The sequence below is a fragment of the Carassius auratus genome, unplaced genomic scaffold, assembly GCF_003368295.1.
Source record: "Carassius auratus strain Wakin unplaced genomic scaffold, ASM336829v1 scaf_tig00000254, whole genome shotgun sequence".
In the NCBI taxonomy this organism is placed as follows: Eukaryota; Metazoa; Chordata; class Actinopteri; order Cypriniformes; family Cyprinidae; genus Carassius; species Carassius auratus.
The window spans coordinates 1-20,508 of NW_020523286.1; the positions used below are offsets into that span (position 1 = coordinate 1).

General features: G+C 38.0%; 2 protein-coding genes across 2 annotated transcripts; both read left to right on the top strand.

Annotated features, from left to right (window-relative positions):
* Positions 1 to 6: 6 nt before the first annotated feature.
* Positions 7 to 13,039, top strand: LOC113068835 (uncharacterized). Its single transcript, XM_026241685.1, has 2 exons — positions 7 to 1,264; positions 8,383 to 13,039. The coding sequence occupies exon 2, from the start codon at positions 8,386 to 8,388 to the stop codon at positions 10,510 to 10,512; it is 2,127 nt and encodes a 708-aa protein (XP_026097470.1). The 5' UTR covers positions 7 to 1,264; positions 8,383 to 8,385; the 3' UTR covers positions 10,513 to 13,039.
* On the top strand, positions 10,773 to 20,338 carry LOC113068957 (collagen alpha-1(XIV) chain-like). Its single transcript, XM_026241922.1, has 25 exons — positions 10,773 to 10,871; positions 11,539 to 11,610; positions 13,943 to 14,072; positions 14,215 to 14,331; positions 14,425 to 14,571; positions 14,663 to 14,719; positions 14,989 to 15,027; positions 15,596 to 15,734; positions 15,820 to 15,962; positions 16,049 to 16,158; positions 16,512 to 16,670; positions 16,758 to 16,835; positions 16,952 to 17,038; positions 17,164 to 17,217; positions 17,472 to 17,567; positions 17,652 to 17,705; positions 17,815 to 17,868; positions 17,953 to 18,006; positions 18,105 to 18,176; positions 18,313 to 18,348; positions 18,429 to 18,495; positions 18,622 to 18,810; positions 18,948 to 19,025; positions 19,774 to 19,932; positions 20,019 to 20,338. Exons 1-25 carry the CDS (start codon positions 10,773 to 10,775, stop codon positions 20,045 to 20,047), a joined length of 2,319 nt encoding a protein of 772 aa, XP_026097707.1. The 3' UTR covers positions 20,048 to 20,338.
* Positions 20,339 to 20,508: the final 170 nt, after the last annotated feature.

The window sequence follows — 20,508 nt, forward strand, 5'->3', positions numbered from 1 at the left end:
TGTTTTGGAGATTCCCAATTTTGAGATGGGGTCACCTAGTCACAATATTTCCAATCGTGTCTCACTGGGTAACTGTGATAATGAATCAGGTAAATTAAAGATTGATTTGGATGATTTACTTGTTGAAGGCCTCCAGAAAGACTGGAACAAAAAGGTCAAACGACAAAAGAAGAAAGACAAGCGTCGAGAGAAACAGAAGAGGAGATCAACCGACGGACCAGCAGAAAATCGTTTCTAAGATAAGAAGAATAATTCGACTGGTGCGAAGACAAGAAGGCATGAATAAGAAGATAATAAAAATGATGAGAGAAATCATTAATTGTATTGAGTTGGTTAATGTTGATTTAGAGTTACAGTCTCTGGCAAATGGAATCGAGGCCTTGAGATTGCAAACCTCTGTTGCAAGACCAGAAAACCCTTAAAAGGTAATAATGAGATATATGAATTGTTAGACATCAACTTTTAAAAAGGCAGTATTAAGAAATGTATGATGTTAACATTTGCTCAACAGTTGAGACTGTCACGTACGCCAGTTGAGACTGTCACGTATGTTTGCTTTTTGCTAAGATAACAATGAGTGTGCAAGGAAATGCATCTTGCAATCTGGGTTGCAGGATGGACTTTCTTTCTAAAAAAATGTATTGTAATGTGTTTAATCTGATTAACACAGGGAGGAGGATGCTGTGCAGTGTAGCAATAGTTACTTACTTAGCCTACGCCTTAAGATTTTGTAACAGCTTAAAGAAAAAGATTAATTTGCTTTAATGGAAAGAAGATAGAGCAGCAATTACTTAATGTATGTGTGCAGAAGAGGGGTTGCCAAAAAAGGAAATGTTAACTTCCTGTATCCATAGCAACCCGACTGTTAGTGTGTGCGTGCAAGCGGATGTGTTAATGTGTTTTACCAAAAGGAGGCATCCGGAAGAAATGATGTATTGTTTTTGGGGACTATATAATGTTATGGTTTGGACACATCCCCTGCCGCATCTCGGGGTGAAGACTTACGCTTTTACTTTTGTTTTTTACTTGTTAATATTTTGCTTATGAGTTAGTGTTTAAAATAAAGCGAAGCCATGTACAATGGTGATGCGTAAAAACCTTTAAACAAGTCTCTGAGTAATTTATTACGAGTAAAGTTATTATTCTAGTTTGGTTCCTGATTCTGTATTGCCAAGCTCTGCAGAGGCAAAGACTCAACTGAGCTGATCTGGTTCTGGTGGGAAGAAGTGCAGAACTCTCCATTGCCACAGAGAAGACATCAAAGGTAAGAACAATGGTTTAGATTGCCTTTGCTGGTTTGAAATCTGGATGTTTGGAGAGAACATCTGCATATTTCTTTAGTCAGATAAAATTAACACAACATGGCGCCCAAACGTGTGGGGCTTGAATACAGGATAAAGGATGACTTGAAATTAATAACAAGCGTAATGTATTGACACTAGAAAGTCCTTACAGACCACGACCATTGTAATAGTCCAGAGGGACTTGTTTGTTTTCTATATGCTCGCGGAGGCTAGTAGATAGACCTAATATAGAAAAACAGAAGGCTCAGTGTAGCCAGAAGCGAGGAAGGAGATCTTGCTAAGAGATATAGCTAGACTCAAAGTAGTCCAGAGGGACTTGTTTTTTTTGTCTTATATATGCGCGCACAGGCTCATAGATAGACCTGATATAGGAAGACAAAAGGCTTAGTGAAGCCAGAGTAGAGATCTTGCTAGAAGATAAAGTAAGACTCTAAGTGAGTAAAACATGGATAGGATGACGACGGTCAGCCTTGTTTCTCATGATTTAGTTCGAATGCTTGAATTGATTGATCTTACACAGTGTAGGTGTGGTTCAGATCAAATTCCATGGCATAAGATAAGAATGCTAACTTCAGTGGTTAATCTTAGGATTTATGAAGGAGCAGAAATCCCACCCTTTATTTATTCAAACAGAGGAGAAAGAGTTTCTCCTAAAGTTAGAGTGTTTGATGAATATGGGGGGGAAGCCAGAAACATTCCAACAAGAGGTTGGGATGATCTGGATGAGTAGATACTGGGGAAGTGCCCAAATGTGGATCGGTAGCCCCCGGTTCTATGCCCCACCAAGAGGGGAATAGAGATGCTCTAGACCTAAATGCTCTGCAGCCGGAAGTGCCTGAAAGCCCAAATGATGAGTCTGAGTCGGATAGTGAAGAACCGTTTAAGACTTATTTTGGGGAAAGGTAGAAATCTAATTATCCTGAAGGAAGGATATTAGAAATTAAAGGAGGATGCTTTTGTTTTGATTAATCCAGTCAATAAAGATCTCCAGCACAGAAATGGGGTAGCTAGTGCCTTTAGAAGAAGGGCAGGCTAAAGATTACAGGTTAAATCAGACAAAATAATAGAGCACAGAAAAACTCCTATAAAGAAAGACGATGTAGTCTTAAAGAAAACAGGCAGACCTAATGGAAAACCTGTAATATACTCAATAGGTCACAGAAAAGGTCAAAATAATGATGTAGCTGAAGAGTTAACTGCAATTGTCACCCTAGACACGCTGATTAATAACATATGCAAGGTAGCCAGGGAGAATAATTATCGCTCAGTGGCTATGCCAATAATCTCAGGGGGAATTTTTGGTTTTAATGAAATCAAAATGGGAACCGCCCTAGTAAATGCATTAATAAGAAAAACGGATAGAACTAACTGGCCCAGAACATGGAAGATTTGTCACCCAGATCCTACAGTCATAGAGAGAATAACTCAGGGAGTTAAGGAAGATCAGGCTGCAGGAGAGGGGAGATCAGACCAGGGAGTTAGTGACTTACCAAGATCAGCAAATGCCATGGCAGAATTTTTAGAGGAAAATTCAGTGTCAGGATGGCCAGTGATAAAACGTACAAGAACTGTTAAAGGGAAAAAAAGATAGGGTAGAAAATCCTTTCCCTAAACTAAAGCTAGGCAAAAGCTTTGAGACATTCAGGCTAGGTGAGGGATATTATAGACCCACACATGCTAGGGGTAGAAAGAGAGAAACTACCTTAGATACAATCAATAAATGGGATGATGAATATGTTCCAGGTATAAAATGTGGTCATTTATAGTCATTACTGAATGGAGGAGATGCTAAGCAAATCCTCACAGACACCACATTGACACAGTGCACTAAGAAAGCTATTTTGGCTCAGAAAGAATAGCACTCAGAAGTAGTACAGTAGAGAATTATGAGTTTGAGGAATAGTATTCTAATGTAGGTCCTTAAAGTGACAGAGGATGAAAGTGTAGTTCAAAGAAGTGATAGAAATATGATAACTACACTAATTAGAGAAACAAGGAGACCTAGAAGGCTCCATTTCATAGAAGAGACAGCTGAGTCACAGTATCAGTCAGAGGAGGAAATAGTGCTGCCAGCTGAAGTGAGTGCACTAAATCAACATTTAGAAGCATTGCATTTAGGTGCACCAGGTCAAAAGGTACATACTCCTAGACAAACTGAAAATAGTGCAATGGAATCTAGAGTAACTCTCTGAGAATTAATGGAAAAAATATCAGGAGATTAAATTCTAAAAAAAAAAAAAGAGGCCAAAATTAAAAATAACACCGTAAAAGGCAAAGTGAGGGAACTAGTCAGATATGGTAAACGGATGAAATTATCTGGCAGTCAGTATACTCACATAATTTGGCTGAGTTTGGCCTGCATGGAGGGAGAAAATTAGTTAAGACTCTTGAGGGGTTAATTCCTACTAATAAAAAGGAAATTGAGCAGGAACACTTTGAAGAAAAGTGATGTACAGTAGGATTATTGACAGCCTGTCAAGAAATTGCAGAAAAGTTGTAGAGGGGATCCTAAGACAAATTTTCAAGGTGTAAAGAGAAACGCCCTAAATAGGAGCAAAAGTGATTTTTCTTTATGGTCCAGAGACCTACCCTGAAGAATTAGAAAGGGCTCTAATTCAATAAGACAGAAATAATTCAGATAGACATAGAAAAATCAAGTAGTAAAACTCAGAGGCCTAAAGGCCCAACGAGACGGTCAAGTCGTGAGAAGAAGCCCTACAACCGTTATGAGGTGGAGGGTAGATTCTCCCCTCACCCAGAACAAAAACCAGATAGGAACTGGAGAAAAGGGAGAAACAGATCTATCCCTAAATAAATATTATTTGGAGGGAGAAAATATAGGAAAAAATTTATATTAAAATAGTGGAGAGAAAAGTAGTTACTTCAGTCCAGAAAATTTGAATAAATTGAGCCCAGAAGAGAGACAACAGATTATAGAAGAGAGACTAAAAAGCAGGCCCGAAACAGACAGGCAGGGTAAAAGGTAGCTGACAGAATAGCAGAAGTCAGTGTAGAAAAAGAGGAAGTCCAGCCAAAGAGAAAGTAGAAGAAGTAAAAATATTGATTAATCAAAGATCATGTAGGCTTTAAGCCAAGACAATTTCATAGTGCAATTTTGAAAGAAATAATAATAATATATCAGAAATACAGCTCACAGTTTACATTAACATTTTATATTCACAAAGGATAAATAAGAGCACTTTAAACTGCGGTGACACTTTGTTTCGGTAGTCTGTTTTTGGGCATTCTACTGGCGGTGGGTAGCTTTGCAGCCACATGTCAACCAACAGTTGGTGGAGTATTAGTAGACTGCCTGCTTAATATCTTCTAACACTTTCAACTAACACTAACCCTAAAACCTATCCTGACATTCTGCTTTGAGAGATTATGGATGTGTGGTTGCGGGGTTGCTTATAGTTGGTGGGGTGCCTGGAGTGGACAATCAGGACAGGATCAAGTCAAGGCACTTGTATTTATATAATGCTTTGAACAAGAAAGATTGTGTCAACGCAAGTGAACAACATTTAATTGAAAAACAGTGTGTCAATAATGCAAAATGACAGTATCTGTGCAATCATTTGCTATCAAGTCAATGATAGAACTATAAGTGAAGTAATCCCAATTTAGCAAGACAGAGGCAACAGCAGCAAAGAACCAAAACTCTATGATAGAATAAGAGGAAAAAAAAAAAAAAAAACCTTGGGAGAAACCAGGCTCATTCAGGAGACCAGTTCTCCTCTGACCAGACAAAATAGAGTGTAACTGAAATAGGTAGAACAGACACTAGATATGTTAACAGAGACAGGTCTTAAACCTAGTGGGAAGAAAATGGAAATTGGAAAACATGAGATAGATTTCCTAGGGTTTAAGCTTGGTAAAGATACAAAAGCTTTAACAACAATTACAAGAGCTAAGATAGAAGAAATACAGCAGGCAAGGTCCCCCAGAAACAGGAAGCAACTTCAGTCACTGTTAGATACCTTGAATTACATTAGGGAGCTAATAACTAAATATTCTGAGGATACTAAAATATTATATCAAGGAACCAAGAAAGGAAAATGGCAGTGGATTGAGCAGATTGAGCAAGCTAGATTAAAATGAATTAATATCCACTTAATAGTGGTGCATTAGAAAGAAGAGATGAGACTTTTTCTCTGTACATTCAGGTTGCTGAAAAAGAAGAGGAAGTTACTCTAACAATACAAAAAACGGAAGGGGCGACATCCTATTGCATTTTTGACACACCAGCAAGAACCAACAATGAAAAGATTTGATGAGAACAGTGCTGAGAGAATATTAGCAGCTGTTTGTAAGAGACTGTTACAGCTAAAAGCTGTAGCAAAGGAACAACCAATAGTGATTTTCTCTATGGCAGGGGAGCTAGCTAGGTTAAAAAGGAATCTAGTGATGAATCAGGCTCGCATCAATAGCCATAGGTGGGATCAATGGAGTTTAATTCTTGGAGATAATCAGTTAGATTGGAGGAGAATTAAACAGAAAAGGAAGGATAAGATTACTAGGTATCATGAGAACCATAAGCACTTACCCAAATATTTCACTGATGGAAGTGAGAGGGGAGGGAAAGTTAAGTGGGGATACTTAGTTAAATTTAATGGACAGCTGTTCACATCACAGAAAGAGGAAATCCAGGGGACCGCTCAGTTAGCAGAAGTAATAGCTGTTGAACGTGCCCTACAGAGGGCTGTTGAGCTGGGTCATACAGAGATTGTCCTGACATGTGATTCAGAATATGTTACAGATGGGATTAACCTGGAGCTAGACAAGTGGAAAGCTAATGACTTTCACACAGCTAAAGGTAAACCAATGGCACATAGAGATCAGTGGAAAAATATAGCCAATTTACTAGAGAAAGTAAAGGCTCATGTTTATCACCAGGTTAGCCACACACAGCAAACTAATGAGTCTGCTGAAGGAAATAGACAGGCAGATAAACTTATAGGTCGAGTTAAGACAAAAGAAATAACAGAGTTATTTCAGAAACTGCATAATGAGCTAAACCATCCCAGTGTTAAAATGATTCAAGTGGAGCTTAGATTAAGAAATCTAAACATTCCTAATTGGAGGAATCATTACAGGGAGGTGAGGAAAGAATGCCAGATATGCAGGAAGTTTATGACAGCTAAAGGTTGTGAGGAAAGTGAATTACCAAAGGAGTATCCTTCACAACAGATTAGCATTGACTTTGCAGGGCCATTGCGCCCTAAGACTAAAAAAGGGAACTGCTATTTTCTGCTCGCCATTGACAACCACACTAAGAAAACCATGATATGGCCTTTAAGGTCAGCGCTCGAAGCAAAGGTAGTAGAGTGTTTAACAGAATGGATTAGGTGGCAGGGACCAATGGAGAGTTTGAGAGCAGATGGCGCACATAACATAAGTGGGAAACTAGTACAGAAATTCTGTAAAGAGAATAGAATAATACTAGCTAAATCCATAGCCTACCGTCCAGAGACAAATGGAATTGCAGAACGTGCAATTAGAAGTGTTAAGGAATGGTTTGCTAAAAATAAAGCCTTAGGTGACTGGGATCAGAACATTGATCGGTGTTTATTACACCTCAACAGGTACAATACGGTGAACCTGAAAGAAAGGGAGGTTAAGAAAAACACAAGGTTCGATGTTGGTGATGAAGTCATTATAACACGAAGGCACAAAGTAGGTAAGTTCTCTGAGGGGTTGGGTACTGTTGATAAAGTGAAAGCAATAACAGGGTCCAATACAGTAGAACTAGAAAATAACGGAATCCAGAGTAATAAGGATTTAGTAAGGAAATAAATAATGGAGAGAGTAAAGTCCATTATTAATCAAAAAGGCCTAATCCGGGTGGAGCATGGTAAGCATGGGTCAAGAGCATTTCTATGGTTGGAACCAGAGATGAAAAGGTACCTTGGCTATGAAGGAACATATGCCAAAGCAATAGAAGTAACAGTACGACCGTTCTGCTGTGTGATATGCAATCAACAATGTGCTATGCAGAGTCTATCGTTTGGTGACGAAAAGAAGGACATGGGTGCAGAATGGTTGATGCATAAACAAACTCACACAGAGATATCTGGAGTACTGATTTGTGAGAACTGTAGGCCAGGACTCCCCAAGTTGAGAATAGATTCCTATAAAGTGTCTGGGAATTTTGGAGAGAGATGCGGTTGCACTTGGGATGGCACAGTTTTGTGGTCATGTATGGTCTGTAAGGCAAAAGAGAGGACTCTGATGTCCTCTAGGTCAGTTTGGGAGACGCTAAGAGTCCTCAAACCACTGGGATTATTCCAGGAAGGAATAATGACCAGGTTCTCTAGACATCCTTATATTGGGATGAGAGAACATGAAAGAGAGGCTTTTCTTGGAGCAAGAATGCCTATGGTTCCCAAGAATGGGAAAGGAACTAGGAACAAAACTCTTCTAGGGAAAGAAGATTTTGCAAGAGAAATAAAAAGACAGGATCGAGAAAAGGATCTATCTTTTACAGACATTGAGTCAATGAGATGGGAGCTGTCATTGTGGACACAACCCATTTTAAGATGTTTCCCTGTGGTAGATCCTAAACAAGGGTCTCGAGGGAAGATTGCCTGGATTTATGTAAAAATCGGTGATCAGTGGCAAGTTCGAAGCTGGGGACATCTAGCGGTAGAACTGGTACAGGGAAGTGGCTGGTTGAATAGCCCTCCCTATGAGAAAGACTTTAGAGCGACACAGCCTCGTTCTAATGTGACAAAGGAGAAACGAAAATCTACAAGGAAAGAGAAATTTGTGCAGTTAACAGTGTCCTTAGTAAAAGACCTGGATAAGCACAAAATTTGGTGTCCTGAAGATGAGACATATAAGTTTGTAAGTTATTATGATAACGAGCAGATCACAGAAGTACCAAGTGAAACCTTTACTGTTGTAATGCATTTTAAGTTGAATGTATTGTCATGTTCACACCCTGATTATGATTGGATTGGGGGATTGGAAGTTGAGTTACATGATAAACAGCCAGAGATAAAGGTTATCAAAAAAGGTATATTTAGGAGGACTAGAAGGCTCATAACTGGGCCTCAGAACTAACCTCTACTTACAGGAAATGAAGAGAGCAGAGTCACTCGAGAGCCTCTCAGAAGAGCTGGGGGAGGCCAAAGAAATCATCGAGAGGATGAAGAAACAACGGCGCATCTGCAAATGGATGAGTATAATACTGTGGATGTTAATAATTCTAGGATTATTATTATTAATATTAATTAGAGTGAGCTTTGTTCTAGAGTGGAGAATTTTTACTAATTCTTTGATATTAGCTGAGATTTTAGTTCAACAACAAAATGTTTCAGGATTTGAAGTTTCTGTATGGGCAACTGTTAAAGGAAACAGAACTAAAATAGAGAACAAAACAATAGGTTTTTGGAGATGGCTAGATAATCTCCATGACAAGAAGAATGATTACTACATGGTTAGAAAACCAAAGGTCAAACTAAAGAGCACTGTAAAAATAAAACATTGGCACAGTAGTGACATTGAAGTATATGAAGAAAATAGTTTTATCCAAGAACAAGAAGGGAATAGGACTATTAAATATTTTATAGGTTCTACCTATAGAACAAGTGAAAATGAGGAACTAGGGGGATGTTGGATATTTAGATCAGCAAAAGATTATAACCCCTGGACAATAAGACAGTGTAAATATAAAGGTACTGTTAAAAGAAGTAAGAGAGATAAAAATATGGATAAAATAAAAAGTGCAGCAGGAATAAGGGAAAATGTTGAAAAATGGATAGAAACCAATGGTATGTTATTTAAAGAAGGAAATTTCATTGTGTTAACGACAGTAAGAGACCGATCAGTAGGATCAAGAAAAACAGGATATGCAGAACTAGAAATTACATCTGAAACCAGAATTAGTTTAGAGTTAAATAAAACCGTACCATGGATATGGAAAAGGAGATTAGCTTTACCTAGAGTAAAATTTAATTTCAAAATAGGTTACTGGGAAATAGATGAAGTTAAATGGGAAACTGATGTATATCTAATCAAAATGGAAATAAAAGAAACATTACAAACAGAAATAGAAATTAAAAACTATTATGAAGATAAGGTGAAACAAATAGAACAATGTGTTAGAAAAGAAATGGGTAAAAAATACCATGGACAAAAATACAAATACATTAAGACTGATAGTGTTGATTTTTCCTATGCTCACTTTTGTGACAAAGATGAAGAGAATATGGACTGTGATGATTTCTGTAATGGTACAGATCCAATCACAGGGAATAAAACAAATGAGAACTTAAGTATAAAGAGAAGGTTATACTTGAAAAGATTAAACCTTAATAGAAGGAAAGACAAAGAAGGTATTTATAGAAACAATTTAGTTTTCTTTAGTGATGCTGTTTTTGGATTATTAGGAAACGAGTGTGGGAGTATTATTGAAAAATGCTCATCAGGACATGATCAAATTACTATTAATCAAATAGCATCAGTGCTATGTTATTGGAGTAAGGGAATAGTTCCCTTACCTTGGACTTTTAAGAGAAGTAAACTGGCTAACAAATATGAAATGACTTATGGAACTGGAGGGGTAATAAGAATCGTTAGTAGGAACCCTCAGTGGAAAATGTTTTATGGACCAGTATATTATGCAACAAATAGCATGTTAAGGTATAGAGTTCCAAAAGGAGGGAAAAATGTACCCTTAACTAAATTAGATGCTATAGCAATTGATGATTTGTCACTAACAATTGAAAGAAGAAATTGGAAGGAAAATTGGTGCAAAGCAAAAGATAAAAATTATTATCTGGGTTTAAACTGGTTGAGAAATGATCTATGTAATACTAGCATAGAGATCAAAGGTCAGAAAATAAAAGGAGGACCAAGATGGTTTGAAGATCCTGGAGAATTTGTGAAAAAAGGAGTGGAAGGTGTGAAAAAGGCAGCTGAAACTGTGTTTAATTTTGTTACAACGGATTTATGGAGTAGTCTAATTAATCTCTTTATTAGAGCCGGATGGTACATTTTATATGGGGGATTAATTGTATTAGGACTAGTTATAATAATGGTTATTATGAAATGTTTCTGTGCATCTCTAGGCCAAAGAATGATGTCCAGAAAAGACAATGGAGATGTATTAACGGTATTAGGAAAATTAATAGATTTTCAAGCTAAAGGGCATAAACGTATTAAACGAACAAAGAAGCATGACTTAGAAAAACCGTTATTGTAGAGAAACGTGGCATACCTTAAAAAGAAGCAAAAAGATAGCCATTAAGATAATGAAGTTTAAGGAAGTAGGTGGAGTAAGAACGTATATATTGTATAGAGAAAATGAGACGTTTACAACTATCCGTAGTTTCACTTGTAACTGGACAAGACTAACTGGATATTTGGGGAACTTCTATTTGGGAATAGAAAACTCATTGAAATTTATTGAAACCAATTACTATACGTAAGTCCAACAGAAGATCTCAATTGTTAAAGATAAAAATGGCATCCAAGGGGACAAACAATGGAACCGCAAGGAATGAGAATAAGACAGAGGCCGGAGGATTTCTGATTCCTGAAATCCCTGATAGTGGATTCCAGGTTGGTGTTTATATTTTATGGATGCTTTTGCAAGGAATTAACAGAAATCTCTGGTGGCTGTATTGTTTATCAGTTTTACAAGTGGTAAGAATAATGTTAATAGGAAGAATTAGCAAAATGATTTTTGTTTGTGCTCTGATGATTTTATCAATTGGATGGCAAAAATTGCTAGGACATCAGGGAACATTTGGTTTAACTGTAACAAGCATATTAAAACTTGGGGTTGATGTTACATCTGTTATGATATATGAAGATGAGTTTGTCTTTTGGGGAGAAATATGTATTATCATAACTAGCGCAATATATCTAATTGGATTGTTGATATTTAAATATGGTAAAGAGGCAATGTTATGGACAATTATAGGATTTTTGACATTGAGTGTTTTTATGTTAGGATTCTTTCTGAAAGATGATGATATTGTACTGCTGGGAATTATGATTTTGATGAACCGGTGGGACAAGATGAAAAAGGCATTGAAAAAGTGTACAACATGTTTCAAGCAAACTACCACAATAAATTCAGAATAATTAACTACCTATAATTAAAACTTAAAAAAAAAAAAAAAAAACTGTTTGAAAAGATCTAAATTCATTACATGGGTATGGTGATTTGAGAGTACAGAGCGGTTTATGTATTAGTGTTATGATTGGCATGAATCTCTTCCAGGGCCCAGCAGTGATGATCCAGGAGCCCGGTGGCCCACTGAGTGGGATGAGCTTCAGACAGTTCCTAGATCTGGTGAAAAGCTGGCCGAGAACTGCAGAGAGGCTTTAGGTTCTGCAGGAGAATCCTAAGGGTTTTTTGTGGAAAGAGATGGAATTGACAAGTGCCTAATGCATGAACTGCCTAGAAATCAAGATCCGTATTCTGTAATGGAAATGGGAGAATTGATAGAAGTAACATTGATTAGAAACAGGAGGAATGTTTTTGATGTGTTCATTGAGAAAAGGTATAGAAGTGTGAGAGTTGGGAACATTTTGGTGAAATGTGTTGAAGATAGAATTCCAGTGAAGAGTACTAGGATGAGAGGAAATCTTTGTGACAATTTGACCCCAAGTGAGGGTGTTTTGGAGATTCCCAATTTTGAGATGGGGTCACCTAGTCACAATATTTCCAATCGTGTCTCACTGGGTAACTGTGATAATGAATCAGGTAAATTAAAGATTGATTTGGATGATTTACTTGTTGAAGGCCTCCAGAAAGACTGGAACAAAAAGGTCAAACGACAAAAGAAGAAAGACAAGCGTCGAGAGAAACAGAAGAGGAGATCAACCGACGGACCAGCAGAAAATCGTTTCTAAGATAAGAAGAATAATTCGACTGGTGCGAAGACAAGAAGGCATGAATAAGAAGATAATAAAAATGATGAGAGAAATCATTAATTGTATTGAGTTGGTTAATGTTGATTTAGAGTTACAGTCTCTGGCAAATGGAATCGAGGCCTTGAGATTGCAAACCTCTGTTGCAAGACCAGAAAACCCTTAAAAGGTAATAATGAGATATATGAATTGTTAGACATCAACTTTTAAAAAGGCAGTATTAAGAAATGTATGATGTTAACATTTGCTCAACAGTTGAGACTGTCACGTACGCCAGTTGAGACTGTCACGTATGTTTGCTTTTTGCTAAGATAACAATGAGTGTGCAAGGAAATGCATCTTGCAATCTGGGTTGCAGGATGGACTTTCTTTCTAAAAAAATGTATTGTAATGTGTTTAATCTGATTAACACAGGGAGGAGGATGCTGTGCAGTGTAGCAATAGTTACTTACTTAGCCTACGCCTTAAGATTTTGTAACAGCTTAAAGAAAAGATTAATTTGCTTTAATGGAAAGAAGATAGAGCAGCAATTACTTAATGTATGTGTGCAGAAGAGGGGTTGCCAAAAAAGGAAATGTTAACTTCCTGTATCCATAGCAACCCGACTGTTAGTGTGTGCGTGCAAGCGGATGTGTTAATGTGTTTTACCAAAAGGAGGCATCCGGAAGAAATGATGTATTGTTTTTGGGGACTATATAATGTTATGGTTTGGACACATCCCCTGCCGCATCTCGGGGTGAAGACTTACGCTTTTACTTTTGTTTTTTACTTGTTAATATTTTGCTTATGAGTTAGTGTTTAAAATAAAGCGAAGCCATGTACAATGGTGATGCGTAAAAACCTTTAAACAAGTCTCTGAGTAATTTATTACGAGTAAAGTTATTATTCTAGTTTGTTCCTGATTCTGTATTGCCAAGCTCTGCAGAGGCAAAGACTCAACTGAGCTGATCTGGTTCTGGTGGGAAGAAGTGCAGAACTCTCCATTGCCACAGAGAAGACATCAAAGGTAAGAACAATGGTTTAGATTGCCTTTGCTGGTTTGAAATCTGGATGTTTGGAGAGAACATCTGCATATTTCTTTAGTCAGATAAAATTAACACAACATTATTCAAACTTGATAGTGATAGTGCTAGACGGTCCTAAAAAAATTAACTGTTATATTAATATATTATTATAATATTAATATCCTACCATATGATATTGATAACATTCAAAATTGTAAGATTTTTTTATAAAGGAATTCATACTTTATTTAAGGAGGGATGAATTCAATTGATCATCAAAAGTGTCAGTAAAGATATTTGTTACAAAATATTCATATTTCAAATAAATGCAGTTCTTTTGAGCTTTCTATTGATCAAAAAATTGCTTAAAATTGTTATCAGCTTAGATTTTAGTAATTAATATTAGACAGCACAAGTGTTTTCAGCATTGATAATATTAATAATAATAATTACAAAAATCTTGAGCATCAAATTAGCTTATATTTTTTTTCAGTGTCATGTGACACTGAGGACTGGAGTAATGGCTGCTGAAAATTCAGCTGTGCCATCACAGAATTAAATTCCATTCTAAAAGATGTTCAAACAGAAAACAGCAGGAAAAAAGAAAACTCAAATAAAAGACAAATTTAAAATGATAGATGTAAATTTTAAATTCAAAACTTTAATAACCCTGGAACATTGCACCGTTGCTTCATGTTGTGTGTTGTGTTGTAAATGAGGTGTCCTTTTTTTGTGTTGGTTAAATAGGTGTCATTGCCCGGCATCGAGAGGCGCGTCCTGCTGCAGAATCTCCTGCCTGACACTCGTTACAGTGTGCTGGTGACTGCTGAGTACCGCAATAGAGAGGGTGGCAGCGCCTCAGCCCAGGGGAAGACCAGTGAGACACACACACACACACACACACACATCAAAACAGTATCTCTAGTATTACAGTGTATAAACTTCCCACTGTACATTGCTTTGCCAGACAGTGTCTCGTATTTACTCTCCTCTGTGTGTTTCTCTCTCTGCACAAGCAGCCAGTCTACGAGTGAGCAGCGTGAGTGTGGTGCGGTCTGACCACTCCAGTATATGTGTGTCCTGGAGGCCCGTGCCAGCGGTCAGTGGCTATCGCATAGTCATCCAGGCCCTCAGAGGTAGCAGCTCAGCTTAACCGTTTTTGGAAAAAGTTCTAAAAAAGGTAGTTTGTTTTAAGTTATTTACTTTTCTCTCTGGACATTTGTGCTCAGATAAACAGACTAAAGAGGAAATAGTAGATGCTGCTAGCAGCAGTCACTGTTTCTCTGAGCTGCAGCCGGAAACGGTCTACCGCATCAGTGTGCACTCCCGTGTGGGAACAGTAGAGGGCGCTGCGGTCACGATCCTTCACCCTACTGGTCAGAAAACAGTTTGAGTCATACTTCAGCTTTAAAAAATAACTGATGTTTGTTTTGCTCAACTCTAATAATATGTAATTCTCTCATAAAGCAACTGCTCCAGTGAGAATTCAGGTTCCTCCTCGGCTGCATCCCATACAAAGAGAAGGTAAAAGTTGCAACAGTTAAGGCATGTTCAAATCCAACACAGATAATTCCATAAGCATTCAGTGAAATCAGGATTTTGAATCGAATTAATGCATACCTTTTCATCTATTCACACCAAACCAGTTGACAAGAGAACAATGGAAATGTACTGAATGCAAATCAACTGAAAGCAATTTGCTTTGCTTTTCCTCATCACTTTTGGTGTGAACAAGCCTTTCATAAAAAATATAGCTTTCTTCAAACATGTCATGATGTCTTTTTATTTCTCAGTGTGTCCTGAGACGACGGTCAGAAATCATGTGGTTAAAGGTATGGTAATATTTACATTTTACACTTATTGCATTTGTCAAATACTTTTGTCCAAAATGACTTGTTTTGACATTTAGGTTTATGTATGATCAGTTCACACATTCCCTGGAACTCAAATCCATGACCATGCACTATGCATTTTCTAGCACTATGCTCCACTTTTTGTGCTTTGCAGAGTTTGCTTATTTTCTGTTTGCTCATACTAGCCAGTACTTAATTACACTGGTGCCCAACACATTTTTTAAGATTTAAATATCTGATTTTATATATATTTTTTTTATTTCTCTTTTTTTTCAAGATTTATAGATATAATATACAGTAATATACATTTTACATTCATATATATTTTTTAATTAAGTATTTTAATCGTTTTAAATAGTTGTTTTTATATATTATATTTTTTTTATGTTTTTGTAAATGTTGTTTACAAATATAATAAGCTGGAAACTGGTTACTTTTTACAGAAAGCTCCAAGATTAAATTCCTACACTCTTAGATGTCAAACCTGAGTTAACAGGCCATCCTTACTGTTGAGCCCTAAACAAAAAAGTGAATTTGTGTCTTCTAGGCTTCGACATGATGGAAGCGTTCGGTCTTACTCAGAGAGCACACTCTACCATTGAAGGTGTGGCAGCTGAACCTTTCATCTTCAGCACCTTACCCAGTTACACCCTCTACAGAGACGTACAGCTGACCCAGAGCACAGGGTGAGAACACAAAACACACACACTGTTACACACACACTCAGTTACACCCTTCATTCAGCGCTCACACCCTGTCCGTCTGTCTCAGCTTCATTCATCCGGCTGGCTTCTCTCCAGAACACACCATCAGCATAGCCTTCAGGCTCTTGCAGGATTCACCCAGGGAGCCCTTCGCCCTCTGGCAGCTCACGGACAATGACTTCCAGCCCAAGATGGGGGTGGTGCTGGACCGTGAGTGCATGGACACTTGAGTAGATAAATTCAAGGACTATTCAATTGTAGATCCCAAGTTCATTAGATGCTTATTCTCTATTTAGCTGAGAAGAAGGTTCTGCTGTATTTCAGTCTGGACTACAGAGGAGAGATACAGGAACTGACCTTCGACCAGCCACAAGTCCACTCAGTTTTCTACGGAAGCTTTCATAAGGTTTGTGTGAAAGTTTTTTTGGTTAATGTCGCTCAGTCAGACAAGCTTTACAGAACGTCCCATAGAAATGTACTGGAAATTGACAACAGTAATTGTTATTATTACATTATTTGTACTAATCAGCCATTACACATTAAAAATTTAACTTAAAATCAGAATGTAGGCAAAACTTTTTGACATCAACTAAATTTGAAAAGTTTATTATAGATAGAAAAGTTTAGAAGCTTCTCTCAAAATGATAGATAGCAATATTTTCTAAGGACTGGTCAGTAATGTTTTAGCGAAGAGGTATAAAAAGAAATACAACATTTAATATGCCACTGATTCTTCTCATCTCTTTAACCGATTGGCAGATCCATTTTTCGGTCAGTCAGGTGAGTGTATCTCTGTCTGTAGACTGCCAGCGGGTTGGCGAGAGGCCCGCACGCCCCCTGGGAACTTTGCCCACTGATGGTTTTGAGATGTTGGGCAAACTAGTGAGGACACGTGGACCTAACAGTGGATCTGCGGCGGTGAGTCTCACCTCATGAGCACAAACATACTGAGAAAAGTAATGAATATAGACATATTAAGGCAATGTGTATTATATTTTTCTCTAGTTCCAGCTGCAGTCCTTTGAGATTGTGTGCAACACTACTTGGGCATCAGAAGACAACTGCTGTGATCTGCCCTCACAGGTACATGATCAGACTAGGTTGAGTTGACCCATCAATATGGCACGGAGTTACGTGATGTAGTGCAGGATGTCTTAAAAGTTCCTTCTGTATTTTAAGTGTGGCTCTCTGTTCCCTAGAGAGACGAGGAGAGCTGTCCTGCCCCTGCTTATGCATGCACCTGCACCACCGACGTCCCTGGAGCACCTGGAGACACAGGGCCACCTGTGAGACTACAACGCTGCATTTTTAAACTGACAGCAACATTAGAAAGCTTGTGAAATCATTTTAATAGTTGTTGGAATAATCAGTGTTGTGATAATTATTGTTGTAATGGTATGCATGTATTCAGGGGAGACCTGGCCCTCGTGGGGAGAAGGGAGACAAAGGAGAGGTGGGACAAAAGGTAAGGAAGCATGAATATGAATTTGGGTTTGAGCATACAACTATTATGTTAGCCACTAATTTAAAAACATTTAGAGTAACTGTTTTCTATTTGAATATATGTGCTTTTTTTTCTGCGAAAGCAAAATTGAATTTTCAGCATCATTTATGCTGATTCTACGATGAAAAGAATGTTAAAATAGATATCTTTTGAAACATTATATATGTATTTACTGTCACTTTTGTGTCTGTTGTTCCTTTTCTGCATCTCTCCAGGGAGAGGTGGGCCCACCTGGTAAACCGGGCCCTGAGGGCGGCTTTGGCACGCTTGGAGCTGCTGGTCCACGGGGAATAACTGTAATGGGCAAAGTGGTACGCCTACACTTGTTCTACAGAGAAGATCTAATGTATTAGCACTTGGAACAGATTTAAACCCTGTCTCTTTGTCTTAATAAGGGCCCACCAGGAGCAAGAGGGGAAAAAGGAGACATTGGAAGGCCTGGGAGCCAGGTGAGCTTCAACAACCAGCTTAAAGGCCATGGTTGTATTTGGTCATATTATTATTTATTTATTTTTTTCTGGTATATCTCACTTTTTTTAATTTACTTTGTGTTAATAGGGTTTACCAGGGCCCCCTGGTCAAAAAGGTGAAGAGGGCATGCCTGGTCCTAAGGTACGTCTGTGTGGTTAGAGGGAGGTACTGTCCTAAGTGTGTTGGAGTCTGTCATTCATCCTTATGTCAATAAATTGCCCACAGGGCACCAGAGGAGTGGAGGGTAACATCGGTAGCCCAGGAATCACAGGCCCAAGAGTGAGACTTAGCCTTACCTATATGCATTCATTGAATATTTCATACTGTACATGCTTTCATTCCACTCTTTTTTACATTTCTGTGTCTACAATTTGTAGGGCTTCCAGGGTTTGCCTGGTCATCCAGGGCCAATGGGAGAGAGAGGGCCATTAGGTCCCCTAGGGCCCACCGTAAGTAAACTTTATGTCCTTCATCCATCCGGTCCAGCTGAGATAGATGGCCAGAAAAAATTTGATATATTTGAAAAATGTTGGATAGAAATTAGCTGTTACGGATGTGTTCCAGATGACTTTTTCTCTTTCACAGGGTCTTCCTGGAAGTAAGGGTGAGAGAGGCGAGAAGGTGGGTTGCAAGTGACATCCTTGCTATATGCAAACCATAAAATAGATTTTGTTTGTTTTAATAATTCTTCTGCTTATCAGGGTGAGCCACAGTCTCTTGCCATGATCTACCAACTTGTTACACAGGCCTGCGAAAAACTTGTGCACAGTATGTAGTATATTCACTACATCCATTTGAGTCGCAATAAATGCAGAATTTAAAAGCATCTTTAATGGGATTCTTGTCCTGAGTAACTGCATCTCAAGTATGAGCTGATATAAAACTGTGTTTTAGATGAAGTGTTGAAGTTGGATGCTTTTCTAAATGAGATGAATCGAAAGCCAGTGCCCATCCAGGAACCAGTAGCACCACCAGGAGAGCCTGGGATACCAGGGGGAAGGGGGCCACCTGGAGCCCGAGGCCCTCAGGGTCGACAAGGAAGCAGAGGAGAGTCTGGGAAACCAGGGTACCCTGGTGAGCAGGGTAAGCCATGACATATTCATTTCTTTGAAGATGCCATCTGCCGGGCAAACACCACATCTGATGGTCATTAGACACATTAGTTGATTTATAGACATTCTGGATTAAATTATGGAAGTATTTCTGTGATTGACTTGTAGGACGCAGAGGGATGCATGGTGAGAAGGGCTCTCCAGGAGCAAATGCGGTGGGACCACAAGGAATAAAAGGATTTGCAGGTACTGAACCATATTATTATAATCATCTTATTTAGGTTTCTGTTCCCAAAGAATGAAAAACATTGCAAAAATATATTTGTAATTATTATTTTTGTTTTCAAATAAAACAGCTAAATAAAATGCACCTGAGAGACGCAAAGAAGTAGTAAAGGAGTATCTTTATTTGATAAAAAAAAATTAACAAAAATTGTTATGTGTATAAACTGTCATACCTATTAACAGGATTCCGTGAGGAATAGAAAGTACAAAAGATAAGCATTTATTTGAAATAGAGTTCTTTTTTTACATTAAAAATGTCTGTGATTGTGATCAATTTAATGCATCCTTACGGAATAAAAGTATTCATTACATAAAATGATAATTTTTTAAAAATAAACCTTAGCGGCCTCAAACGTTTGAGCAGTAGTGTATATCTGTAGTATTGTAGTGTATTCATTTGTTTTACATCACTGGCTAATTGGTTTTATTTGTCTTTGTATTTTAAGCAGACAAATAATGGTATTTTTTCCAATATATTTTTTTCTGAAAATCGGTCCTGTTTTTCTTTTTTTTTCTTTTTTACATAATTTAGCTTTTACACGAACACAAATAATGTCTTTGTTATGAATTTTTAAGTGTTACTTGTACCACTATGTATTTCTACTTGTAAAATACAGATTTAAAAAAATGTATATGTATAAATGTCTGAATGCACTGTAGGTCACTTTGGATAAAAGCTTCTGCTGAATGCATAAATGTACTTGTACAGGACCTCCGGGTGAAGCTAAAATAGGGGAACCAGGTCCCAAAGGTGAGGCTGGTAATGTAGGACCACCGGGTATTCCAGGAGCTCCAGGTCAGCAAGGAGAAATGGGTCCCCCTGGTGTATGCGACAGCAGTGGATGTTATCAAGGACCCCCGGCTGCAGGTAAACTGAATTGTGTCATTATGAAAACACCGTAAAAAACAGTGTAAGTTCAAGTGGGTAAATTTGCTGTTTATATCATTTTTCAGAGGATCCATTCCCTGGATACCAGCCTTGAGTTACTGAGAAGTAGCTGTTTTACTTCAGCACTGCCAGAATCATCTCTCTCCCCAGACTTTGTAGAAAGACACTGTGTGACTTAGTGGATAAAGAGATTCTGCCAGACGTTGACTTCGAATGAGCCAGTCGATGGACTCTTTTGACTTTATTTTCTCCATGTGGAAGCTGATCTTATCTCAGTACTCCCATTCTGAAATCACCAAAGCACTGATCATCCTTGACCCTGTCTTCCACCCAGTATTCATCCTGATCTACTGCTTGGAGACTACAGTAGATGCATGTGCAGAACTTTTTGTGCAGCACAGAGGAAATCACAACACAATCAAACTGTTTTACAGAGACATATATTTTGGTATCCAGTGTCTTTCTGAACAACAGCTAAAATCCGCACTAAGAATGTTTCTAATATTTGACTTTTAAGTATTTTATTGTATTTAATGCACTCCATGTGTTTTAAAT

Excerpts from the sequence above, each read along its gene's own strand:
- LOC113068957 (XM_026241922.1), top strand. The coding sequence starts at position 10,773 with ATGGCATCCAAGGGGACAAACAATGGAACCGCAAGGAATGAGAATAAG. Across the intron at positions 15,735-15,819 it reads CAGCTGACCCAGAGCACAGG|CTTCATTCATCCGGCTGGCT; the intron begins GTGAGAACACAA and ends CGTCTGTCTCAG. Across the intron at positions 18,177-18,312 it reads TAGGTCCCCTAGGGCCCACC|GGTCTTCCTGGAAGTAAGGG; the intron begins GTAAGTAAACTT and ends TCTCTTTCACAG.
- LOC113068835 (XM_026241685.1), top strand. The coding sequence starts at position 8,386 with ATGAAGAGAGCAGAGTCACTCGAGAGCCTCTCAGAAGAGCTGGGGGAG.